General features: G+C 40.1%; 2 protein-coding genes across 2 annotated transcripts; both read right to left on the bottom strand.

Annotated features, from left to right (window-relative positions):
• Positions 1-542: 542 nt before the first annotated feature.
• Positions 543-17477, bottom strand: slc12a8 (solute carrier family 12 member 8). Its single transcript, XM_018690464.2, has 14 exons — positions 17276-17477; positions 16267-16445; positions 15987-16133; positions 14580-14771; positions 14222-14453; positions 7831-7944; positions 7529-7616; positions 6941-7028; positions 6022-6168; positions 3036-3669; positions 2835-2923; positions 2628-2745; positions 1506-1566; positions 543-1267 (listed from the first exon to the last, which is right to left on the bottom strand). The coding sequence occupies exons 2-14, from the start codon at positions 16399-16401 to the stop codon at positions 1090-1092; spliced, it is 2223 nt and encodes a 740-aa protein (XP_018545980.1). The 5' UTR covers positions 16402-16445; positions 17276-17477; the 3' UTR covers positions 543-1089.
• Positions 17478-18117: 640 nt separating this feature from the next.
• znf148 (zinc finger protein 148) lies at positions 18118-27923 on the bottom strand. Its single transcript, XM_018690460.2, is given in 8 exon segments — positions 18118-22778; positions 22780-22976; positions 23648-23766; positions 23868-23951; positions 24116-24239; positions 24421-24546; positions 25557-25870; positions 27786-27923. Coding segments are annotated over 8 exon segments (2535 nt in total). The 5' UTR covers positions 27916-27923; the 3' UTR covers positions 18118-21337.
• Between the last annotated feature and the right edge of the window lie 61 nt (positions 27924-27984).

Raw genomic sequence — 27984 nt, 5'->3', positions numbered from 1 at the left:
TTTAACTGATTTGATGCTTCTCCTCATACTTGAATATCTCCATGAAAATGATTTTCTTAACAAGTAGTTCTCAGCAATAGGATGCCTGACTGTGTTTTTTTTAGTAGGGAAAGTTGCTTGAACAGTTCACATTCATGACAATAACTTCAATGTCTGATCCATTTAGTGAATTAAACAGAAATGTTTGGTTTTGACTGAAGCCACATTAAAGTTAGTGTTCTTAAACACAACATCTTTTCCTTTGTCACAGTCCTCTGACAACACTTGTGATTTTAATTAAATTTTAACAATGCATTTTAGGTGCTGTGTTCCAGCACTTAAAATGTACAGATTGGTCTGATGAGTATTTTACTGAAAAAACAAACAAACAAACAAAACAAGGTCACATCTACACTATCAGTCTGTCTAGGAGGAAACTTGGAGGTAGGTTGTTGATGTAGCTCAACTGCAGTGATGGATATTTCTGTATTATTTGTGTTAGAAAGCTGTCACTTGTATTGTGTGAATGTTTTCCTGTAAAATACCTTTCAAGAGAAGAGCAGTGCCATGTATGTTTTATTTTGAAAATCATGTTTGAATATCAAATATGAGGTGATGAGTGTAACAATATTGTCATTCTTAGGTAGTTCAAAAGCAGGTTTGCTAGAAACTTTGCCAACAAACCATTAACTGCAGCCATGCAGAAGTGAGTATACATATTTTAATCAAACCATAACACAAGATATTAATGCCATATGAGCACTGTGGGGACTAGACTTCTTGGAAGTGACCCAGCAGTAGAAAAAAAAAACCTAAAACTAATAACAGTGGAGAGTTTCACAGGTTCTGATATTTCAGTCAAAGTAAGTACATTAAGACAAACTATTTTTACTTTTAATTCAGTTTACTACCAACTACAGCTAAATTAATAAAGTCCTGAGACAACTCTCTCACACAAATACTCTACAACTCTAAAAAAAGGATTTCCTCCACCACAAGAAAAGGATCAAAGCAGCTCAATGTCTCTGCCCAAATGGCAACATGAGACACAGTTTGAGGCAGAAAATGTGGTTTCGGGCTGTCAGCTACAACATCTAAATGAGGCGGTGTTTAATTCATTGAGTGGAGTGGTGGTTGCACCATCTTGTCGGCCCCGATGAATGAGGATTGGTGATAGCGGTGACGTGAGGCAAAGTCAGCATTTTCCTCTGTCAGCTGCCTGGTTTTCAGCCCAACCCCAGACAGAGAGGGTGTCACTACAATCTCATCTTGGGGAGTTCTTTTTCCCCTGAAAAACAGGGATAGTAAGGAAAAATAGGTTTGGGGTGATGACATATGAATTTACCATATAACTGAGAAAATATATGTTTAAAATGTCTTATGTTTTTATCACTTAGTAACACAAAAACAAATAGATTATGACAAGTATGAAAAGTTAGTTTTAGTCATGCTTTATCTGTCTCTCACTCATTCTTATATTCTGATATCTGAGTGACCCATTTTGTAATATAACAACCACACCATACCTTAAAATGTTATTCAGTGCTGATTTGAGCCACCTAAAAAAGCTGAATCGCGCTGCAATACCTGCAAATGAATCAAAAACTGTTATTTTTTGCCCTGAAGAAATGAGCTGAATGAGTTACATAGTTAAATACTAGTGGCAGAAAACACTTATATACAATAACATTAATAATAATAACAATAATAAATTTAAATCTATGGAAACATTCCTTATTGTAAAAATCTTTGAAGCTGTAATATAGCACAGAAAGCTAGTAGCAGGGAGAGAGAGACACACACACCATCTCATCCACCACCTGTGGGACAAGTGTTTAACACTTGCAGCTCTTATGCTCAGAAATGTCATGAGTCAGACAGTTGAGGCACGCTGTAATGTGGTGAGTTTAATGCAGATGCAGAGTGTCCCATCCAGCTATTCTAGAAATCCTAAGCCACAACAGCTGCCAGCCTTTCCAGGCAAAGAAACCGCAAGTGAAACTCCCAGCAATGTGTCCCAGTGTGTTACCAGGTCACATAATGACTGAGCATGGGAGCAGGTCTACATACTTTTCAAGTAAACTGCACATGAGAATGTGTTTTGCTAGACATAAAGTTATCTAATAATATAATGGAAAAAATACAGGAATCTTTCCTCAGGTTATGTAAAACATTACTTGCAGACTACTCCTACAGCTATAAAAGACCTACAGTTAGACAAGTTTATGGAATGGCCTTGTAACTAAGCTACAAAAATATCACACCAAGCAAAAAAAAGACTTTTCCTCTTTTCAGCAGACAATAGACAACCCATAATTTATAAAATGTAATGTTCATGAAGTGTATTTGGTAACAACTGAACAGAAAATCACACCTAACTACTAAACAGGGATCAACAATTTGCTACTTATTAAAGACCTTGCAATTCGAGAAGAGTTCTTGTGTGTCATGGGAAGGAAAAGTATAAACCCAGCTGTTTTTACAATTCACTGAATGAAGCCATGTCTTATTTTCTCACTTTTATACAAATGCTAATCCACACAACACAGTCTACTTTGAAATCCAAGCAACTAGAACAAGAGTATGCACAGTACCGACTGTGGATTATTTAGGTAAATTGATCACTGAGAATGAAGTGAGGCAATCACCTAAAGGTAGTCCAGGACTTGTTTTCCCAATGTAGAAGAAAAGCAGCAAAGCCACAACTATGTTTGCCAAGGCATAAACCCACTGGATAACAAACATGATCAGTATGGAGCTCAATGCCTGAAAGAAAAGACATTATATATTCACAATATTCATTGAGTTCTGTACATATTATCTGAAAATACTCTATGAGAACAAAAACAACCTACCCCAATAAGAGCAATCCAGTGGTTGCAGAATTTTGTATAGAATGAATCCTGCACAGGTTTGATTTCAAAGCTCTGTTGTTCTGCTTTACCTTTCAGAACCTGAAAAAGTAAATGAAATGTCAGGTCATTAAAACAGGTACAACTAACTTCTGTGATCTCTACCTCTGTTTAGTCTAATGTTTCAGGGGCAAAGCTTTTCACCTGTGCTGTGATTGTGAGGGTCCTGTTTAACATGACATGGTTTTGTACATTGGACTGGTGGCTCCTCTCCAGCCCTGAGCTCCCCACTTCCACTCTGCTCCACAGCTTCCTCATATGGTGGAGCTGAACTTATCTCCTCCCCTTTCTCTTCTGAGAACATATTGCTGTTCAGGTCCAAACCAAAACTGTCCATGAGCTGCTGCTTAGCTGTAGCCTTTCTGCTCTTGCCTTGGTTGCTCAGCTCTCGCATGGAGGCGGTCTTCTCAGCCCTGGAGTCTGGTGGAAAGATCTGATCCATGTCTTTGGTGAACTCTAACAAAGTGCCTTTACACTGCGGACTCTCGCCTCCAGTCCCATAGTTCGGGAGAGGGGCTTCAATAAGCGGCCTGGAGCTCTGGCTGGTGGACCTGCGCTGGTTTCTTTTAGCCAGGATGAGGGTGTCCCTTTTCTCTTTGCTCTGCAGCTGGAAGGTCATGGCCACACTGAAGTAAGAGTAGTCGATGAAACTGTAGGTGAGCATGAAGTTGATTGTGACAATGGGAGCTAGTACATTGACCTGGCCGATGAAAATGAAGGCCATGGTCAGCAGGCTGGTCAGACAGATCGCAGCTACTGGGGTCCTGTTTGGGCCTTTCTGTTAGAGGAGAGAGACCCACAGTGGGGTTAGTGACGGTTGCACTACACAAGAAATTCTGTGTAAAATTACACCTGCATTTTGGGCCTAAGTTGACAGAAAGAGGCTGTAAGAAAGAAGAATGTCCCATTGTCCTCACAGACTGATTGTGTGGATTCACAACTTCAATCTTCTGCCCAAGACTGGGTAAAAACTGTACTGTTTATGGACAGTGGGGAGGAAAACCCAGCTAGAGGAAGTGGTTAAGTTAAATTTAAGTAAAATGAAAAAATTAGAACTGTATCTAGAGATCATCTACTTCCCTTCAGTAACACTTGGATTCACCAACAAGTAGAAATGGGACAATTACTTGTATGAACATACTTCATCATAGAAACATGCTGTATATATAGCATAGTATTTTATATACTTAGAGTATAATTTTGGTCTTACAATTATCAAAACAACAATCAAAATACAACAAGTTTACATCCCATGCCTCCTGTTTTTGTTATAACAACTAAAACATTTTCACAAAATCTTCTCATGACTTCGTCTGGCCTTTCGTTGGTCAGGAGCCATGCTCTATCATTACTCACAACTGCTAACCTGACACTGGACATCTGCCAGGCCCATGAGAAAGTCAGCTGCATTTTCAGTACTGATGTGGTTTTCTCCATTTGAAAAACATCTGCCCTCATTAAATATAATTACATTTAACACCTATATTTGACTCCACAATGAAGAGTAAAATAGTTTGCAGTAGACTTCAGAAGGGTTTAACATCCAGTATAAATTCCAGGGAGACAATGAAATGAATGAACTGAATCTGTTGGTTTAAAAATCATTAGGTGAGACACCACTTCAATAGGAGCCAAACACAATGCCCCCAAAACAACCCCTTCCTCAAAATGGAGGCATTGTTTTAACATGCGGTTTGGTAACCAGTTTGCTTTCACTTCCCAGGTCCTATCAAGCAATTTAAGGAGCACTGCTGTGAGCCTGGCGGTCCTCCAGAGCACACAGTGGAGCATGGCCCTGCCTTCGTCGCCCTTCCTGCGTTTGTTCTGAAGCTTTGATTTGGGCCAAGATGTCTAGGGCCTCATTCCAGCCTGCTGAGAGAGGTCAGACACCGCTGCCATCCATGGAAGTCTGAGGGAAACTGGGGAGGACGGGGTCAGGACGTCAACGTGACAGTGTGTGTGCAGCAGCAATGAGTTGTAACAGTAATACAGTCAGTCTACTCACTTCTATGGACTAGAGTCCACACTCTATAATTAGTCTTGTGACTACCTCCCATTGAGTCCAGTCATCACACCCCCCATATAGGCACACTTAATCATGCAATTATTTAAACATTTTTCTCTGAGTTTGATAAATCTGTAGATGCTCTTTTTATGCCAGAGTGTAGTTTAAGGGCTCACTGAATAATGAAATCATTTTATTTTAGCTCAGCTCATGAATGCCTTTGTTATCAGTTACTGGCTCCTTTCTAAAGCACGGAAATGAATCATTTGACAGTTATGGTTCACTAATCTGTAGGCTAACATTTTATTTTATGTAATGGCTAGGACTTTCTTTCCCTAAAGTAAATGTCTTAGGCAGTATTTCCTTCAGGCTGGGTACCGGCTCTGCCAATCAAATGCATATGTTTAGTAATATATTTTTTTAAATCAGGGTGAAACATACCAATCCTGGTGAAGGAGGCAGGATGTGTGCACATGCAGACAGAGAATGTTGTGCCTGAGAAGTCTAACTCACCAAAGCAAATACTGTACATGTTTGCACATGTAAACAGGAAATGGTTAGAAATTTGAAATCATAATTCATTTCTATGTTCAGAGCTGTTTCACAAGCACTTGATGAGTGGATGGAGTTTGTTGTCAGTCAGTTGTGTTGACATGCAATGTAAGTAGTTGGTAGGATTTCATCCCTAGCACTTGGAGGACTTCTCCCAAGTAAAAGTTCTGAAGACTGATGCAATATGGTTGAAAGTTTTTTTTTTTTTTTTTTTTTTTTAAAAGGTACTTGCATCCATGTACTTTGTGCAAATGGCAAAAGTCTTAGACTTGAGAAAGTGAATCTACTCAATTAATTAAGCTAGAGTGGGGTACTCTCACTATCTAATGTAAGTGTACACATAGACAAGGAGGAAATAGTAATATTCCTTAACATGAAATCCCTTAATAATTGGATGATGGCTTGACACTCTAATACATTACAGCTCCTATGAGCTGTCCTATGAGCACAGGAAAAATTATTTGTGAGCAAGGCAGTAAAATGAAAGTGAATCTAGATATTTTCAGTATGCTTTCAGTTTTAGTCCAAATATCCCCCTCATGGCTCCATCCATCCATCCATTCATCCACCCACCCCTCTTCCCAGGAAGGCCAGAGCAGGGATGACCCTCTCTTGGGCAATGCACTGGAGGATCCTAGGTGCTCCGTACAGGCCGCCCATGCAGGAAGCCAGGGAGGAGATGTAGAGGCCCAGCAGAAAGAGGAAACCCACCAAGGAGACCTGGAGGAAGAGGGAAAACAAACAGAGGGTGGAAGAGGATGGGGTGGGGTTGAGAGCTCACAACAGCTACACCCAGTTCAGTTCCGCTGCAGCCAGCTTCTTATGAAAACAGTGAGTGACTAACCACTGATGGAGAAGTCAAAGACTTTAAAACGATTCAATGATTGGTTTAAGCAAAATGTACTGTTTTCATTTGACAGTGAGTATAATGGGTTAGAATTACAAAAAATCTGAACAACATGCATGCTTTGTGTCCCTAACCTTAGCTCTACATAAACACATGCTCTGTTGTTGCTGAAAATTCATGGATGGATCACACATCAAATCTCACAAATCTGAGCACATATACAGACTGCTGGTGAAGAGGGCTGAGACCATCTATTTTATTTCAACATCTGTTAGTAAGAGCTAAAACAGATACTAATGAAGACTTTTAAAAATAATACAGGTCTACAGGTGTTTTATAATAAGACCAAATATTATTTGCCCTTGAAAGGTCATTATGCCACAACACTACAATAAATATCAAAGTGAGTTGCATTTTTTTCATGTACTTGAACCTGAGTATGATGTAATTTATGAGTATTTCCACATGAGGGGAAAAAATGCTAAGGGCCTTACATCTCCACCACTTTAAAAGTATTCATACAATCAGAGCCTGGACTAACCACACCTCAACAAAGTGAGCCATTGTGGGGAATCCCCTCACCTCAACCCTCCTGCGGGAGGGCCTCTCTCAGAGGGTTGGATGGAAACAGACAGAGGAGTTTACCTTTTCTGCTATCAAGAAGTCATAGCGGAGAGCTTCTCTGGTGCAGATGGCCCCCAGGAGGAAGACAAAGACCAGATACAGGAACCACCTGTGGGTCACCAACAGTACACCGTACAGAATTATTAACAACTGCTTCTTTCTCACTATTAATGGGAAACAGTGTCATCACAAATTCACAAGAGACAGATGGAGTCATGCTGGGAATGTGGGTTTGTTTGTTTTCTCTGATGGAAATAGAAAAGGTTGCCCTTTGGATAACATACTACTAAGTAATGTAAGAGCACAACAAGTAACAAGTAAAATCTAAACATTTGGAAAGTTCCCTTTTGGATGAATCACACCCTGAAACTGCAGAGTGTTACATTTGAAAACCGTCCTTGTACAGTGATGTGTAGTTAAATAGATTAATGAAGCCTTTCTAGTATTTCTTAGAATGTAACTACATTCACTCTACCTAAGTCAGTCTATGCACCTTTACTGTAGTTATAGTCTTGTGTACTTTATTGTGTAGTGTTTCACTGTGGTGTTTTTGTATTTTACAATATAGTAGTGTATGTGTGTTGGGGTGGGTTTGGGATATTGTCATACGAGGTGAAGACAGCTGCAAGCGTTCCCACAGGGATGTTGTGTTCAGGCCGCTGAAGATCTGAGCTCATGTTAAAGCCTGCCATTACCCCTACACATGCACACGCACGCATGCACGCAGACACAAACCACAAAAATGCACACAATATATTGAACAACAGAAAATGTATTTTTACACTGCATATGTAGCTGCAAAAATTAGAAATAGAGCTTTGCTGACAGAGCATGTGCTATTCTGAGAATCTTAATTCTGTCTGTTTTTCATGCAGCACAACAGTAAAAAGGAGATGTGGGGATCTACTTACCTGTAGCAGCAGGAAAGAAAACCCCAAATACTGTGAAGAAGTTTTCTCCCAGGCTGTAATCTGGCTTTGTGTTGCTGCTGAGCAGATCAGCTGAATAACCAACAAAGCCATGCTCTGAGAGAGGAGGCAGAACACAAAACAAATCAGCACTGAACCATATGCCAGCATTACCAGCAGAAGTATAAACCTGTCAACTGCCAACATGAATGTACATGAAAAATAAAAACTTCTGCTTTGCATCACATTATGTTACATAAATTTGACTGGTATTTTGAAACAACTCAGTATTTGTGTATAAAATCTCACTACAAGGTCCGTCTAGTGGCTGTACTTTAGCTTTGGATGAAAACACACCATCTTCGTCTACAGATGGGAGTTTACCCATTTGTACTTGTTATCATCTACAGTTCAGTGACAAGACAGCACTCCATCTGCTAAAACTATAAGATTAGTTACAACTCTTCTACATTCTGCTACCGTTTTGCCAAAGCTACTGAACACACCAGGACAAGCAGATCATCTGACTGTAAATGACAACCACAGACTGTATAAATGATATACAGTATATACTTTATATAAAGTCTATGGTGATAACATACACATTCTTTATCATTTCTAATATTTATCTATATTTATCTTTATATCAACCTTTTTTCTCCAATGACTGTAGTGCTGGTGTTTTTTCTTTTTTATGCATTTAGTCATTATCTTTAGTCCTAGATGCCTGTGGATATTCTCATTCATCCAGGTCATAGTTATCTCAAGGAAATTTAAATCGAATGCAACTGGACTTGGTTGTAGTGTGGGAAGACGTTTCACCTCTCATCCAAGAGGCTTCATCAGTTCCTGTACGCATCTGACCAGGCTGGGACTGGTTAGTCCTAGATGCTTATTAGTTAGTTTTGCACTGCACTTCCCAGAGAGGTTGAAGCTAACTGGAAATGTAAACACATTATGTCTGGTACTATAGGTCTTTATTAAGAAAATCCCCTGGTGCAGACACCAGTGTAAATCAATGTAAACACTATAGGTTTGAAAAATATTCCATTACATCTGCATAGTCAGAGACTTCTTACTTTTCCCCTTGAAACAGAAATCAGTAATATTCTCCTTCAACTCAAACAAAAGATTCATCTGGGATCACAGCACCACCTGTGGATTGTCATGTCTACAATTTGAGATTGTAACATGTATTTTAACCAAATATGACAACAGTAGGCAGCAGTCCACTTTAATAACATGCAGGCTTGTTGAGTCTAGGTAAGTTTGTTGAATGTGCAAGGGGAGATTGTTCTGCATTGATGGGGGCCATTTAAACCACACAGTCTAAAGGGCCCGCCTCTGTTACACCACCGGACATTTCCCCTTGGTTATCTTGCGATGGGAAAGAATGTGTTCTGTCAGATTAATGACATGTTTATCCAAAAGGAAGTCACCACCCTTTTCAGAAGCTCAGCAGCTTCCAAGTTTGAGAGAAAGAATGAGAGTGAGCGAGAGAGGGAGACAGAGAGTGAGAGGGGAAAAAAAAAAAAAAAAAAAAAAAGATTTGAAAGAAAAAAGATTGAGCATGCTCATTTTTTCTATTCTTTAGACAAAAGCCAAAAACCAAAAGGGCTGGATGTACTGGTTATTCCAAGTGCACATATTCTCCGGAATAAGAATTTAGGGAGGCTGTAGGGGCCCAAACTCTTGTTCACTCTCTGACCCGGTGAGACCGCCCTCTGTCCAAACAATCAGAATCGAACAAATCCAGGGCAATCCAGTGTCCATGTCTGCACCATGAGCTCCCCACCCATATTACAACATCATACTCCAACATCCAACCATGCCTAATTCTCTGAGTATTCAGTTGAGGGCGTTCACATGTTTATAAGGAAAACTGTTTCTATGAACACAAATTCTGTGTTTAGATATACTGTCAGTGTCTCAGCATTTGACCCCTAGGACTGAACAAAACTACAAACAAATGTCTTTCAAGTTCAACTTTTGTACAAGTTTTGCATTTTCTGTGAACTCACTTTTTATTTGCTGTTGCCTCCAAGTGCACTGCACACGGAAGACTTTAGATGGCAGCTAACACTTTGCACAAACACCTAAGAAACCGAGGATGAAGTGAATGACACTCAGGATGAGTTGTAATAATTTTGGCAACCCCTTAACCCTCCCTTCATCTAACACTATCACCAAGTCAAAATTTCAGTTTGACGACCAATGTATCTAGTTGGTCGTATCTAGTGCTAATTGGCTAATGTTAGCATGCTAACATGCTAAAATAAGATAGTGAACATGGTAAACATTATGGCTGCTGAACATCAGCATGTTAACATTGTCAGTGTGAGCATGTTAGGATGCTGTTGTTAGCATTTAGCTCAAAGCACCTATATGCCAACATACATCCTCACTGAGCTGCTAACCTGACTTTAGACAAAGCCTTAGTGAGTAAAAAAATACACCTATCATACAGACTGTCCAGCTATTTAGTCACATGATGGAGGTTTCTCTCCTTTAATTTTTACATCTTAATCTAGCCTGCAAAAAACAAATAATAAAAAGAAAACACTCTTTTATAGGCCTTCTTAGAGTTTTAAGACAAAGCTGTGGTGGGAGCATCCATGGTTATGTATACTGAGGAGCAAGTGTACAAGTGGAGTGGGGCTCCTTTCTGAGCTCAGCATTCCTCTGATGCAGACTGGAATGTGTAGTCAGATTACATGAGCATCTGATGCTCATTCTATTTCTCTAACCCCTTATTCCTCCACACAAACCAGTATAGACCACTCTGCATGGAGAACAGGGCAAGCTGTGATGATACAGAGGTGGAGCAAGTCCCACTGGGACGATTGAGAATTATATATTATAGTAGGATCACAGGGAGAAATGTGGCGGTCTGTTGAGTAGCAGCAGGCCTCAGATCTCAGTTCCGGCCTTCTCTCTTTGTCATTTTCCAAAAATGTGGGTGAGTCTGGTTAACACCCTAAACGCTAGACCCAAGGACTACATTGTGGCTTCCTGTTCTGTGGGGAATAGGCTTCAACTATGGGGACAGGGTAATGCATGTCAGATTGCATTTCATCTAAGCACCACTATCAGAGGAGTTTGTGGTTGAATTGTTTGGTTGCAGAGACAATACACTGGCACTGTTACTGACCAGACTAAATAATTCACTACTCTTGAAGTAGGAAATTAAATCTCCTCCCGATCCCAAACGGGGATCATAAAGCACTATTCTGAGTTGTTTAACGTGTCGTAGCCAAGCAGTTTTTCAATTCTAACTCCACCTGTCACAGTTCTGCAGGAAGGACTTGTCATTATAAGTCACTTAACAGATCCTTGTGGCTGGGGAAATGAGGAAGCCAGGTCAGTCTACAAGTGAGAGTTCATATACGTACCTCATAATATCCCTAAATCTTTCTACTTATGATTTAACCATTGAATTGTCAGGGGGTCACTGTTTAAAATTAACAGTTTTACTTCACATATAGACATAAAAAGTGCTTTAATTGAGTGGTCTAGAGGGTTTTTCTTTGGAATAAGGTAGGTGGCTGCCACTACGTGCTTCAACTGTGATGATGAAAGAAAAATGATTAACATGGGACAATGAAGATCAACACAAATACCAGTATTTTTTGGATCTAACCTGTACATGTTTTTAAAAATAATCTTCATGATTGATTTTTTTTTTTTTTTTAAACCAAAAATGCAGTGATTTAGTTTTTATCCTTTTTGTTGTTGGGACTCAAAAGCCACTGACACTGCATCAAAATCAGAGCATATTAACCAATGAAACTTGGGATGATAATAAAAAAAAAGTGTAAACAAAACCTAGCTTTACAATGAAAACATATTTAGATTAGAGCTGCATCTAATTTGTCATAAAAAAAATATGGGGAAAAAAAAAAAAAAAAAAACTTAAGCAGAGTCCAAGGTGACAGCTTGGTTTTGTCTGACCAACACCCAAAGATATTCAGCTAACAATTACTGTACATAAAAATCAGAGAAAAATCAACAAATCCTCAAGTTTTAGAAGCTGGAACTAGGAAATGTTAGACATTTTTGGCTGAAAAAACACCCAAATAAATATTCTAAATAGCTGCCAAATAATTTTCTACCTATTGATCAGTCATACAGCTATAAATCTAACCCTTTGACAAGCCAATACGTGGACAGACATGGCAGACAAGACACACCTTAGCTATGGTAATGATGTAAAATGGTGTTGCCAAGTGTACATAGGGGACATGTTATTAAACTATGACCACATCATTTTGGCAGTGAATCTTTTTCCTTCAGGATGTGCCTCGGCGTACAACGAGTGCAGGCTAATCTGAGCCGTTTCAGCTAGCTGGGGGACCTGCTGGTCCACTGCCAAACATGAGGTCACCACAATACACATAGCAGTTCTTAATTGGAAAAACCTGGAGAAGCCATTATGCCTGGTTCTCACAGAGTTCTTCAGCGACTGCAAACTTGCCTCCACCAACTGCGCAATAAAGATGGCTGGAGAGTGGGAGGGATGGGAGGGGCGGAGCAGTCCGGGTCAGGGTTAGGGGATGAGAGCCTGGTTTTAGCAGCACAGGGGTAACCTGGAATAGTAAAGTATTGCCCAGCATTGGACAGGAAGCCTGAAATCTCTACATATGTATATGTGTGTTTTATTGTGTGTGCCCTACATGTTCAGTAATTTTTATGTTATTATTACATAGAGTACAGTGAATGTTCTTGTGTCCATGTTATTCATAAAAGCACTGGCTTGACTTGTGGAACACTTTTGTCCTCCCACTGTACAGGACGTTGATAATCAGTGAGAACAGGAAATGTGGGGAAGGACTTCCTGAGAGCCAGCAAAAGAATACAAGCCACTCAAAAAAGGCAACATTTCCTCACCACAAAAAAGAGAAAAAATAAAAAATAATAATCTCAATTAACACACCACCAGTCTCAAACTTGGTTTAACAAACACAACAGCAGAAAAAGAACTTTCCCCAGGTTTACAGTCACTGAGGGGAAAGAAAGTTCTCACAGGAAACAAACAGGTTAACAGGCTAACACACGACAAAAATGGGTTAAATATAAAGTAAATAAATTGTTACACAGACACCAAACTCATTGGTGACCTGTGGAGATCTGATCTCAGTAGGATACTAGGCTGACACTGACTAAAGTAAGTAATACTACAGCGACCCCTACTGGCCTCAACAGGTCACACACATTCACAGTTCTAGTAAACATTCTAGATCAGTGGCTCTTAAACTGTCTCTGTTGTGCCACACTTTGGAAGCTGCCCTCCAGCATTTTATAAACTGGTAACAATACTCTGGACAAAAAGAGCGAAGGCTTTCTACGCGACAGGCATGTTTTCCTTCGAACATTTCTCATTAGTCACTGATAGGGAAATCTGGAAAATAAATTTAACTTCACACAAAATACACAAAGGTCTGCTACATCAGCTGAGATAAACATTTCCTTTTTCATATTTTGTCTTACATGTTTATTGCCCTTCTCTTCTTCTCGCTCAAAACTCTCTCCATCTTGTGCCGTTCATCTTGTTTTATCTTGTGACTAAATTTTGCTAAGCTGAATGTTCACAGCTTTGATAGTTTTGTTACTGTTTCCTAAACCACTGGGTCGTCCTTGCAGGAAAAGCACAGGTGGAACTAATAACATTAATGAGGGCTGTGCTCCAGCAGTTCCTGTGAGGCCGTGCAGTAATTAACTTATTAGTTCCACTTGTGTTTGACGAGTCAAAACGTAGGTTGTGACAATGGTCTGTTCTTTTTTCCACAGTTCGTCCTCTGGTTATGCATAGCATAACACGCTCCCTTCTCCATCCCAACTAAGCCAGGTAGAATGATGTTACCTCCACAGCCAGTGGAGAAGAAGTGGAAAGCTTTGGCAGTTTGCAAACACAGACTGAAATCCCATCTCTTCCAGCTCCACCTCTGCCCCTGACCTGCAGCTGCCCACTCAACTCTCATACACACATACTGTAAACACCATTAGCTGTGGGTTTTCTTGATTATACTTGCTAATTGACTTTTTTGTCTTTTGTCTGATATAGTAACTGGTGTAGGGATTTTTTTTTATTTTCATAGCATTCTTGAAGGTTTGGCTACTCAGTAAGTTGATGGTTAAGACAGGTTTACTTATTTTTCTGTAATAATTTCCTGGAAATTATTCTGAATAAGAGCGTAGACTAAATGCCTGTGTAATCGTAACCTAGCTAAATGATGCTTCAGAGGCTTTAACATCAATATAATTCTACCACTGACTAATGTTGAAAATACCCATACAAAGTATTAACAGACACTAAAAACAGCAGAACTGATTTAAACCTTCCTATGATCCCAGTTTCCTTCTCCCTTTATGTCAGTATTCATGAGCTAAGACCTACCTGGGTCAAGGTGCGTGAAAGTGCCAATGACAAAGTCCAGTGTGGAGACAGCCAGCACAGCCAGCAGTAGCAGCTGAAGCCGGACAATCCACTTGACACCAGCCAGGTTGATTCCGAGCAGGGCCAGCAGCACCACCGCCGACATGCCACGCACCACCCACTGAGTTTGTAGACCCAGCAGCTCCGCCACCGACTCAGAGAAACCCGTGATATACATGGCTCCTGCCACGCACTGCAGGGTCAGAGGCAGCGTCAATCAGAAAAGGGGGGAAGATACCGATGAAAACGTGTGGCTCTGTTACAGATCTAGTGGTCGCATTGTGAAATCAAAAGCTTCAAACAAATCAAAAATACTCACCTGGCCAAACACATAAAGGAGGCCCACTGTGCCCCCAACCCTGCCACCCAGGACAGTGGAGATCATGGAGTAGATTCCTCCACTGCCAGCCCCACAGTGCTCACACACTCCGATCCCCGACATCACCGTCACTAAAGCAACCAGCACGACCAAGGAGACCAGGAGCATCCCAAGCAGCACGCCTGTGTTCCCCTGGAAGCAGCACGACACAAAATAGTCACTGATGCACATATTATAGTATGTTAATCTGCAGCATGTCAATTATCTTCAGCTATAAATTGATTATAGTTACAGCTTTAGATTGCTTCACAGTTTTTACGTCATTTCTGTTTTTGTCTTTGCTTTGTCTTTGTATGGTATACTGTTTAGTCTATAGTCTTGGTCATTATTTTAATTTATATCATTTTCATTGAACCTTATGTGCTTGTGTGTTGAAACAGTCAACTGCAATATGCAACATGAGAAAACTAAAGAAAGATGTTTATTCAGAATGTTTTTTCTTTATCCTCGCTTTTAGCTGCTTCAAAATGATATCACTAAAAGGGGAACAGCCCAACTTTTAATTTTCACTTCCTCTTACTTTGACTGTGGCCCTGATGTTACGGAAGACTAAGGACAATGGGTATTCCTGCTGAAGTCAAGGTCACACAGGACAAAACATGTTTGCTGAGCTACAATCTGTCCCTGTGCACAACAATAACCCAGTGATTCATGATCAAATGTGTCTCACTCTGGATAAGAAACCCTGTCTCCCACATGGCAAACTATATTTTATCTGTCAAGCTAAACCCAGACGGATGTAGCAATTAAGATCACAGGGTCTTTGTGACTGTGTCCTGTGATGACACATGCACATTACAGTGTTTGGGATCAAATGACAGGGTGGCGCATGTTTAATGATGAATACAGCTAAGAATAAAAATCTAAAGCTTCAGCGGAGCTGAGCAAAAATGTGAAAAGCACACAGTTTTACCAGACACAAGGCTAGATATTATAAAGTGTAAAAGTAAAAATAAGCAAAACATGGTACTTTTGTTGGCCTGTTGGCTGCAACAATCAAGCAGTCTGTTCAGGGGTTCTGAATGCACCAATCAGTTTATAAAATACAACAGGACATCTAAAAAATTGTGGGTGCTGGGGTATACTTTGTTTTTTATTAATTTCTTCATGTTAATCACTGAAGCAGACATCGACCTTTAATCTTCTGATGTCCAAGTCAGGTTTAAAAAAATCAGATATTCTTCACCAGTAGTTTTCATTATTTGTTTTTATACACCAAATCTGTCTGGTTAGTTATTTTGTCTCTCCAATACACTAATTCCAAGAAGGTGTGAGTCTGTAGTTTTTCTGATTGGATACGACTGTTGAACTGGCCATGCACATACAGTAAACACAGCGAGAACTCACCACCAGGTAGCCGGTACGCAGGAATAAAACTACACCGAAAATGTTGATCATGCAGGTGGTGAAAACTCCATCCCAGGTGCCGAACAGCACCGGTTCCCACACGAACAACTTGATCTTCCACCATGGCTGGCTAGACTGCTGGAAGCCCTAAACATGGCAACACAACCGTAAACAGCACTGGATGATTTAAAAGATGATTTATCTGAACAGCAGCATCAAGTCATAAACATATTCATCATCATCGTGAATCTGGGAAATATTTGAGGGGCACACATCTCACCTGTGCATCTTCATGAAACAGATCATGGACATGTGTGTTTGTGTTGCTGTCAGTGACTCCTCCATTTAACAGTTGCGCACCATCTCCCTTCTGGTCACCTGTGTGCACAGTCCAACCTACTGGCAGGGTCTCCATTGTAATCTACAGGTGTCCACAGGTGTCTTCCGTTCAAGGTGGCCCTGACATGAGAGGGGCGAAAAAAACAAGTGAGGGTTTAAATTCATTAATAAGTGACCACATTAGTTTGCCCTGTTAAGGAAGTTAGCTGAGTTTGTCTTGAAACTGACTGTATGTTAGTCCCGCCCATCCCGGTGAGGACACCCGGATACAGAGGGGTGTGCACCTGACGCTGCAGCCGCATAGACGGCAATAATGAGTGAAGGGCCGGGCAGATATTATTAACAGTTAGAATAATAAATCAGTCCAGTGTTAAATTAAAAGGCGGTATTAGCACAGATTTTAACAGGTTTTATCTCACATTTTAAGCTATAAACCAACAGTTCTGTCTTATTTCCAACTGTTAGCACCCTTGCGAACAGGGTGTTAAACCGAGTCCTCATTAAGAGTTTAAAAACTCAGCAGCTCAGTTGAAGCCAAACCTAACTGACAAACGTGCCAATTTTAAGTTTCGTGGTGGCAAAAGTAAAATATGCTGTCTTACATTCTCTAAAAAAAAACTCCGAACCACTTTTCAATTCAACTATGAGCAATACAGTAACGTCATTAAATAAAACAGCATTTTAAATACATATTTTTCTGGATTAATTTAGTAAACAAGTGTAGCAGGACAGTGAAACAAGTTCAAATGTTTATCAAAACCAGCGCTTGCTAGTAGGTTGTATGTGCTGCAGTAATTTGATGACAAGCACCAACATTCAGAGATGGTTTTGACTCAAACTTGACGAAGCAGACACTTAAATTGACTGTTGCTGTTTTGTTTTGTTTTTTAAATAACGTCCGGCGTAACGCCTGTCTACAGCGCGGTTCAAACTTAAAAGTTAACCCTTACCTTCCCCAGAGCACCATGACATTCCGTGCTGTAAAACAGAAGAGAGGTTAACTAGCAAAATAACCAGTCAGTTCATGATTCCTCTGTGCTTCAGTGATGAGTCCAATAGCTCTTGATCAGGGCTCCCAGCTCCTCCTGCTGTTGACAACGTGTTTAGTGAAAACGTCAGCAGGCAGCTGTGGATAGATGTGTTACCTTCCAGGGTGTGTTGCTGCTTTGCACAAGGATCTTGTGTTAGTTTTGGCAAGCCCTTGTAGACTGACTAATGATTAATGCTGAAAAATGCACGTATCGCTCAGTAGCCTTGTCTATTTATTTGTACAACTCTTTCCTAAAACATGTTTGGACTCCATGCTACAGGAGGGGTAAGGTGTTGGACCATGAGAATAATTAGTGGTCTAAAAAAAAAGATGATTCTGTCTCATTTCTGCCAGTCAACAGTATTTTACACTAGACTATATGAAGTGATAGAGGAGGTCACTTGAGAGTATATTTGTGGATTTTACAGATCAAATAATTCTAGTAATAGGAATAATGCAAACTAATAAAGGCTCTCGCTCTCCTGTTACTTTCTCTTATTGTTACAATCATGTGATTAATCATTAGACTGACAGAAAATCAGTGAGAAACTTTTCAGTCTAAAACCATTTATAACCTGACACTGGACATTTTCACATCACTCACATTTAGACTAAATGACTTATAAAACACTCTAAACAAGTTCACAAAAAAAAAAAAAAAAAGCAAAATAAACTAAACATTTCACAAGAAATGCATAAATGAACTACACGCTAAGTGCGCTGTTAGCTGAATGGCCTTTGCATATCAAAAACAACTCAAGGTTACATACTGTGAATTATTTTATTTATAAGGACATGACACACAACAATCAAAACAACAATTTAATCTGATTGTTTACAAATTATATTGCAAAAATCTAATCATATGGGTTACTTGACTGAAATTAATCAGCTACAATTAAAGCTGCACATTATTCATAAAACAAGTTCACTTGACCCAACAAGTTAAAGACCATGCAAATAAACCTTACTGTCTAACTGAAGATCACCCACCCACCCACCCCACAGTGAAGCGGTGAGGCTTCCTTGTCAAGGTCATTAAAAGTATGAAAATGCCAAAGTTCACACTCAGGATGGAGATTCCCGTCCGTATTTGAAACATCTTGACACAAACAACTTGTACAGAGATAAATGAGGGTAGCAATAGTGACTGCATGATATACTGTACATATCAGTGCCTTAAATGACATGTTTCAAAAATAGTTTTTATCAAAAAATTCATAATTCAGATCTTTTTACACATTTTTTTTCCTCTAGCTTATACAAGGACACTTATGGCCAGGTTACTGACAATAGTTAATTAAAAGGAAAAAAAAAAAACCATATTACTGCTCTTTTAATCCATGAATCTCCATCAAGTTCTGTATTTTAAATTGCTTAACTCAATTCTAACTCTCCATGAACAGCTTGTGGGATACAGTTTACCAAAGCAGAATTATTCATCTGCACTGTGCTTTAAAAACTGCGTACAGTGAAATGGGTAAAGAGGAATATTTCAACCACAGAGAGATTACTTTTATGCAATAGTCCACCAAAGATCTATTTGAGCTGACATGACTTCAAGCTGCTCACAGCTGCTGAGGTTAAATACTTGATAGAGAAAGACTGATTTCAGGTAGCAGTATTACTTTAAACTCGATTTCAGGTGCATAAAGTAAAACCCATCATAATGCACAATCAAATGTGTTAACGAAAAAAAAAAAAAACACTTTAACCAATCTGATAAAACTGTAAAAAGGTGTCAATTTTCCTGTGATAACAGTGGTAATATATACAAACCTCAGAAACCCACATCCTTTCAGCAAGTGAAAAGGATTCACTGTTGAATCTGATAAATGCTGGAAAACTAATAAATGTGCCCTCCACTGACAAAAAGTGTCTCTTGCACAAGCCTTGTCTCTCTATTGACACAAAGATCTAACAGTACTTCTCAGAACATAAAAATATACAATGTATTTACAGCAGTATGTTGTCTATACATTCTACGGGGAATGTTCAATGAGGAAAATAAAGTATTTGATGATTAATGTGGGTGCTGTCTGTCCCTGATTGTCAGAAGAAATGTAACAAGGTGGGAGCTTTGGGAGAGCAAACCTAAATTTGATGCTGCTAGATAAAAACAGTGTTCAACACGATAGCACCTAAGACGATAGACATACATGTACACACAGAAAACAGTTGACAGCACACAACAGACCTCACCCAACCATTTAAAACCACATGGTTTCAACAAGGCCTAGACAGATATGGTTTACTACTGAATTCTAGCAAATAGGTGATCGTTATCAAAACTACAAATATCTAAAACATGATTCTGTACCCATATAGACATACTGCTGTATGATAACATGAAAATGTGACAGATAATAGTTTGAGAGTTAAACTTGGTGCTATTCTTTGCTACAATTCTAAAATAATTTAAATATGGTGGACAAAATTAGAAGAAGCTCCCAGATCCAACATATTACAGACTGAATGGGTTGATAGCTTATGTCTTTTCTGTTATTGTGCAAGTTGAATTAGTAGCCTTAGAGCATTGACTGAGTAAAAGAGAAATGTGTTTAAAGGAATGAATATAGGAAAGGCTGGAATTAAAAAAGAGGAAGAAAGAAAGAAAGGCACAGATGTAAAATGAATTCAACTGGAAAACCAAGCACCTTATTTCCACATGGACTGTCGATTTGATAATACAGCCTTAACAAAACTTTGACCTTCAATGAATACAAAAGATTCTAATCACATGGTTGTGCCCCTAAAAACCTGTGCATGCTCGATGAAGAACAACAATCAAACTGTGAGGCAAAAAGGATCATCTGTAATTTCATACAACTCAAGTCTTACACAAGAGTTTTCGCTAAGTGGTCAGTGTCAGAAATGTCATTTAAGAAAAAGTTGCCTTTTAAGTCAAAGTATTATGCAACTCATCCACCATGACAGTTAAGTACTACATTCCCTGTAGTGAAGAATGTGCAAGTTGTGCAATCATTATGCACAATCTTGTAATTTCATTACAACTCCCTTATACTACTAGAAGAAAATAAGAATTATCCTGCAGTCATTACATGCGTGCAGCTCTTTGATACCCAAATCTTTTGGGGGGAGAGAAATTTTTAATCTTTTAGATTATACAGGCCAGTCTTTTTATTACAAAGTCTATACTGCACTAGAGTTACAACTGTAAAATCAGTCAAGAAATCCAGCCATGAAGAGAATACATGACCCCACACAATTTACCAATAAGAACTTCTAAACTTTTTGACCATCACAACGACCAAATTAGGGCCAAGGTGTGAATACAAAATAAACTAGATTCCAGATTAGACAATCACAATCAGTTAAATCTTTCCTGTAACATTCATTTCACAAATCCTGTACAAACACCAATTTTAGGTGAAATTAAAGTGACTTCAACATATAGTGAAGAATCAGTTATGATCTAACAGCTGGGGGAAAAAAGGTCCCAAGAGTGAACTTACATTTACCCAGATGAACAGCACGGGGAGGTAGCTACAGAAAGAGCAAAAAGGCATACATAAATAGGGCCTACATTATAGTAAGTGGAAATATTGCATTAAGCAGCAGGAGTGATTTAATCTTCTTTTGAGCAAGGCAAGCTGATTGACAAAAACATTCAAAATAAACTCTATGGCAATGGTATGAGAAACATTTCACTCTACCTCTTGCTTTACACTTTGGTCACCTAATCTCTTAATTTACCTAATCTCTTAAGGTACATTCTGGAGGAAGAAATATACCCATGCACATTTACAATTTATTTTTAAAGGGGAAGTGCTAATTATGATTTATCAATTTTCAGTATTTCCACTCTGTTAGGTTAAACAAAAAACAGAATATGAATATGTTTTCATAACAAAAAGCCTTGAGAAAGAGCATGTATTTGCAAAGGGGCTTGTTTTGGCAAAACAGGAGACATGAGATAAAGTGCAGCTGAAATTATTAACAGAAATGAATTCTGACCCCTTTAGCCAAAGGTTTCACTGGGTGAAACATCAGGAGAGGAGTTCAGTTGAGACCTGGTCTCAGTGACTCTGACTAAGGGAAACTCTGAGAAGTCTGTGCTGTGTCCCCGAAGACTTACTTGTCCGTTGGCAACAGTAAACTGTGAGGAGGATCCAGATCTTGTTGTCTGGAAATGAGATTTGAAGTTCTGATCGAAGGAGCTTATTTGAAAAGTCTGAAGTATTCCCTGTGAAGAGTCTGTCTTTTTGGAGGGCGAGACCTGCTCCAGAAAGTCCTCCTCAGCTGGGGACACTGCAGAGGGAGGGGTGGTCTCATCACCTGAAAATGAAAACGAATGCTGGGAGTCCCCGACCAGTAATCCAAAGTGAGGTTTCTCTAAAGTGGATCTTAGCGGAGAGCTCATCCCTGATTTGAACCTGCTGGGGGAAGGAAACTGTTTCTCTGTGGAGAACAGAGGTTGTCCAGCTAATGTGGGGTTTTCTGAGACCAAGCTGAGGCTCTGGCTGGTCAGGTAGCTGTCGTTCTGGCTGGTCCTCTCCAGTGCTTGCTGGAGAAACTTGGAGTATTCTTGCAAAAGGCTGACCTTCTCGGTAGCTGGCTGAGCCTGGGCGCTAGAGGCTCCAAGACTCTCCACTGGGCTGCTGTCTGAAACATCAGAGGAATTTATGGATATGCTTGACGTCACCTCTGTGTCAGCCACGCTAAAAGAAATGTCTGACTGCCCGTTAGCTTTGTTGGAGTAGTGATCCAAAAGCGTCTGAAGAACCTCATCTGGTAGCACATTCTTGTCATGAGTTGCCTTAATCTCTGTGCTGATTGGCTGGGGCTCCAAAATGGTGGCAGGGACAGTTTCGTCAATAACAGTTGACACCACAGTTTGTGTAACAGACGGCTGAGAGGAGATGCTGCTCGTGTTCAGGCCATAATCCCGGCTGTTGTTGGCCATCGCAGCTTGAAGGTAACGTTTCTTCTTGAGAAACTGCATGGCGTCGTCATAGTTTGTGCTGCTGGCTGCTGGCTTTGTTGATCCTCCTTGAAGAGTTTCAACTGACTCGAGTTCAGTGTTGCTCTCCACTTCTAACAGGCCTTGCTTGTCCACAATCTCAAAGGTGTACTGTGTGACTTTACTATTTTCTTCAAAGGAAGACAAAGTGGACAGGCAGGGAGGAGTTTGTTCCCTGGACTGTTTAAGACTCCTCTTGGGGACCTTCTTCAGGACTAGTTTAGGAGGAGTTGTCTCCTCAGATGATACATCTCCTTCTTGGTCTTGGCTACTTGTCTCTTCAGGAAGTTCCACAGAGTAATCAGTGATCACATACTCATGTTTGACTTTGGAGGACACAGCATAGAGAGGTAGACCTTCAATTTTATTCTGTCTCTGCTCCTCCTTCTCCTCTGTTTCTACTACAGCGACAGTGTGCCCCTCTGTCTGAGCATTGGTGGGAGTGTCCTAAACTCTTGTCTGCACACTTCTGGCGTTTTTTCTTGGGCAGTGCACACTCTTTGGCAAGAAAGGGGTGACCTAAAGAATCTGCCTCAAGCAAAGGTCCAACTTTACCAGCAGCCTTGTTGGTCTTTCTCTCCCTGTTCTCGTGACACATTCGTCTGTGCTTTAAAACCCGGTCTGTTCTAGAGAAGTACTGTGGATGGAGGACACAACAGATTTAATTTATTGTTGTAGTAAACAGATACAGAATACTGAATACATGAAGGTCACTGAGCGACGTTTTACAGCACGTCACTGTGTCCATCTGCAATCACATTTAATTTGGCCAGAGGTATGTGTCCAATAAACAAACGTGCAGTCTTATATTAGCGGGAGTGTAGGACAACATGGAGGTGACAGCAGCGGTGTTTATTTAATGTCAAAGTATTTTGTCCTTAAATTCAATGAATAATCATGAAAATAAATTGTAATCTCAATACTGATCAAAATAATCAGGATTATCATTTTGTCCATAATCGTGCAGCCCTACAATGTAGTGAGGCAATACAGACAATTAAAGCTTAACACTTTCCCCTCAATTCGGAAGACTCCATGAATGGTAATTGTAGATAATATTTTCACTGATGTCTAATAAAAACGCATTCTGCTTTTACTGATGCTGCAGCAAACTGAACCTGAGTGACCTCAGTCTTCTTTTATTACTGGTTCTTTATTTTTTGTTGCACTTATTTAAAAACTGGTTTAACTATAGCCAATACTGAGCCTCTGTTTAGTATTTTTTTTCATTACCTGATTTATCAAACATATTCAACTGTCTCAATGCTACCTGATGCACTAATTTTAAAGCAAACAAAAGCAGCGTACCTGGTGACAGTAGTCACACTGGTATGGCTTCTCTCCACTGTGAGTCCTCTTGTGTCTCTCCATGTGATACTTCTGGATGAATCTCATCCCACACTCATCACAGCGAAAAGGCTTTTCACCTAAACAGAGAGGGGAAAAAAAGGAAAAACCCACGATTACTCAGTTGAGAATAAAATGATGAATAAAATTCTAGTGAATACTGACTGCATTCTTCGCTCACCAGTATGGATCTTCTCATGTCTCTGGAGAAGATATTTCTGAATGAAGCGCATGTCACACTGGCTGCACTGAAATGGCTTCTCACCTGGAGTTTGAATGACAGAAATAAACATGCAGAAACCTCGGTATATGTGTGATAAAATACACAGCTAAGGGCCATTTTTTGATTTTGCATTGCTCAGCTGGACAGCTCATCCTTAGAAAAATAAGCAATTCTGCAATAAAATAATATGACTGGGTAATTCATACCAGTGTGAATGAAGACATGCCTCTGCAGATGATAGTTGGTTCTGAATGCAGCATTACAGTGAACACAGATGTGACACTTGGGGTTTTGTATGCCCAATGATCCATCATCATTGATGCTGAGAATCTACAATGGGAACAAGGAAAGATACTAGTATTCTTTCATTCTTACAGCCGTCTCTGTGGAAATGTATCTGTCTTGTAAAAATAATTCCCTGCATTCTCAAGCACACAAACATGTCTTTGCGCTGATAAAAACTGATGGGTATTCCACATTGAATTTATTCAAGAAATGTTCTGACTTGCACCTTTGCTGGTGATCGCTGCTTCCTCTTCTTCTTCTTGGGACACATCATCAGGTCCTTAACTGCTTTTTTGTCCTTCTTTATCTGGACTGCTGGCTCAGACAGCTTCAGTTCCTGCTTGATGGTCAACTGTAAAAGTGGGACCATAGATAAGCATGACATTTAATTTGTTACTTAGACCTACTTTAAGGCATCCAGCAGTTCATCCAGGTCAGGCAGGTGCAACAGGGCAAGCACAGGATAAACGAACCAATGTCAGCGAACCTCACCATTTAGCAGCTGCACATCCACAATTTGAAAACCCAGCTGACGTGGTTCAGGCATGCTCTACGGATGACCCCCTTCTGGAGGCATAATGGACTAAACCTCTGGTCCTAAAAAACCTAGGACTACCAGCTGGCTCGGGGAGCGTTTGTAGATTCCCCCATCCCCCATGTTGCCACTCTACAAGAATTCAGCAAATAAACTGCTGGATACAATGTAGTTCTTTGAGTCCAAAAACTGTGAAAATAAGTTCCAGTTGTTATCACCAGGTTCACATGGTAAAAAATTGTCTTTTGGAGTTCACATTTGCTGTATCTTTATTCTTTTGTTACTCAGGAGAGTCATGAACCAGTTAACATTCATTGGTTTAAACATCCCAGGTAAACAAGGGTGAGCACACTGATCCCTTGCTATATTGATCTTGATGATTAGGAATGAAATTCTACTTTAAGCTTTAGAGGATGACACAAGATTTCCCCTTAATGTATTGTGTCAAACACTTGTCATTAATTAAAATGCTCAATGTAGCCCTCCATTTTAGCAATGTTCATGTCTGTTATTTAAAACCATTTTGGCACTGTTTTGCAAACTGGTGGTAAGCCAGTTCATGACTACAACACTGTTAACTGGGCCAAGGGTGGTTTTCAGCAATGTGTCAATACCTGGCTGCATTTCAGTGTTAGAGGAATTGATAACCTGTAATAGACAGAGCATGGAATAAAACATGAAACGCAAAATCACTTCACATGGAGACCGCTGGTATAATATCCCCACAAATACTCTTATCAATACATGGACTACCAGCATGAACTCACTGGCATATGAAGCAAGCAGGGCAACTTATTGGTGAGTTTTAGGGGGAAATGCACTCCCACCTCGCCTCCTCCCTCCTCCTCTCCTGCACCAGTCTTTGTCATCTCCTCCTGCATCATCAGCTGCTCCGGAGGAACCAGGTCATGAGTAACCAGCGAGCTCCCGGTCAAGTCCTCGTCGTCGTCTTCATCATCATCGTCCTCAGCCAAGAGAGGATGGTTCGCCAGCGATCGTTCCCCCAGGGTCATCACCACCAGTCCTCCTCCGCCTGCCAGCCCGACTCTCCCTCCTCCATCTATTCCTCCACTGCTGCACTTCAGCAGCATACCCTCCAACTTGTCCTCAGCATTCATCTTACATAGAGTAATTCTTGAGTCTGTCAGAAGAAAGAGAGAGAGATTAAGAGACGATTGGACAATGTTGGCAGGCTGTATGCAGCATCATACTACTACATGTCTATTGTACAATATACCATCAATGAAATCACCCAAATTACATATGGTATATGGAGGTGGAAATTGACTAACCATGAAAAGGTCAACAAATCAAACGTTTTTAATGTGCAAAAATAACTTGCTCTAATTCCTGGTACCATGAAACATAAAGAAAAAAGTTCAGGTACTGATATTGTTGTTAACAGCAGGAAACACAAGTCTCACTCTAGCCTGGTATATAGAGTCTGTTGCTATAAACACTATGTATATTCTATTCCATGGGGCTTTCATTCACTTATTCACTATGGGACTAGCTCTAAGAACGTGTCTAACTACCTCACAATCTAAATGCTCAAACTTGTCATCGCTCTCAATTCCACGTCTGCTACCCAAACAATTCCTTTTCTTGAAGTGTCAACTTTAACTGGGTCAGCTGTTGTTTCTGTACTCTAACCTTACAAAATGTACTATACAGTGTAAAGTGATAGCAGGCACTGTGAAGCAACTCGGAAGGTTGTCAATTTATTGAAATAATGTGCTGCTTTTATAGGCCTAGGCTGTATAATGTCTGTGGTAATGTAGTTTAAGTTAACGTACATATGAACCTGGCATATTTTTGCTCATATTTATTTCAAACACGGCTAAATGTCATTCTACGTGAACAAGTTTATTTCCAGTACTGAAAGAGTAGTTTAAAAATCAGCTATACATTTTTAATGCAACATTACACTGGTGTTGACCTTACTTGGCGTTACACTTTAACAACTCCTAATTAGTTTACTAGCAATCGCTCGATCTTAAAACGGTTAACCAAGCTAACCTAGCACTTGTGGACCGTTTGAGAAGAGGTTTATATTGTAGCGAAAACAGTCGAAACCAAGAGGCGGTATGGCAGGTAAGCATCTGTCACTGCTGAAACACACACCGACAACCACTAAGTCCCATATGTAAACACACTCACTGTGTCCCTTAGGTTAAGCGGGTTAAGTTTCTTGCTAGCCAGCGAGCTAGCCGCGCTTGGCAAAGCTGCTACCGTTAAACTACATCACGTTCACAATAAAACTGCTGCTGAGACGCAGGAAGAGAGGCCAGCGCGCCTTCGAAATAAAACCTCGCTCACCACTTCAAATGGGACGGACAAGGTTAAACTTTAAACTCCAGCTATTAATACAAATTAAACATCGCATTGGTCATAATGTGAATAGGGCCACAAATCATTTCAGCCACACACATGCAGATTCCCTAACGATAACTTTCCTTGTTGACATTATATCAGCCGACTTTTAAGTCAGTTTGATATCGTAAATCTTTTAAAAGCCATAATTCAACCTCAGTTAATGCCGCCAAGCCAATTCAGTTTATTTGCAGTTACGTTTCTCAATCACTGAAACAAGTGCATCACTGAGTGCTTTACTTTGAAAGCTGCAGCCGGAAATTCTATTGTACTTGAAAGTGCTTGACATATATCTACGGCCTGTTTGAGTCTAGTTAGCTAGCTGCTAGCTGCAAACATTAAGCACACTCAGTTGCTGCAGTATTAAATTGACACCACATCTTCATAGTAACAAACGTGTCCTCTCACGTGCAGCATTGAACGATGAATTGCAGCTCGCGTTAAACGACACACATGTCAAAAAAACTTTAGTTTGCACATTTCACCAAACTTGTCAACAAGGCTAGCCCGCTTCGGCGCTAGCGCCCCCAGCTTCCTCAGCGACTCTGCTCTATAGGCCACAGTGTAACTACCTGCTAACGTTCGCTAACTAGCTAGCTCGCTACTGAGAAAAAATAATAACGCACGTCTCAGTGGCGCACAACCGATACGCCAACTATTAAAACAGCATTGTTTCTTCTTACCTGCGATGCGTCTTAAACCCGTTTGGCTGTCATGATTGTTATGCAAGACTACAGTGTAATGATGGTGTGCGGAATAATCAAACACACCATCACATTTCATGAAGGCATGGAAGTCTCTATTTGTCGCCATCTAGTGGTGGAGAGCGGTTAGTGTAGCGAACTGTGCGCTCCTTATCCCTGCTGCTGCTGTGTTCCCTCA

Source organism: Lates calcarifer, linkage group LG1, assembly GCF_001640805.2.
Source record: "Lates calcarifer isolate ASB-BC8 linkage group LG1, TLL_Latcal_v3, whole genome shotgun sequence".
NCBI classification, from domain to species: Eukaryota; Metazoa; Chordata; class Actinopteri; family Centropomidae; genus Lates; species Lates calcarifer.
Note: the sequence above shows the minus strand (reverse complement) of the source record. Positions and strands in the feature narration are given on the sequence as shown.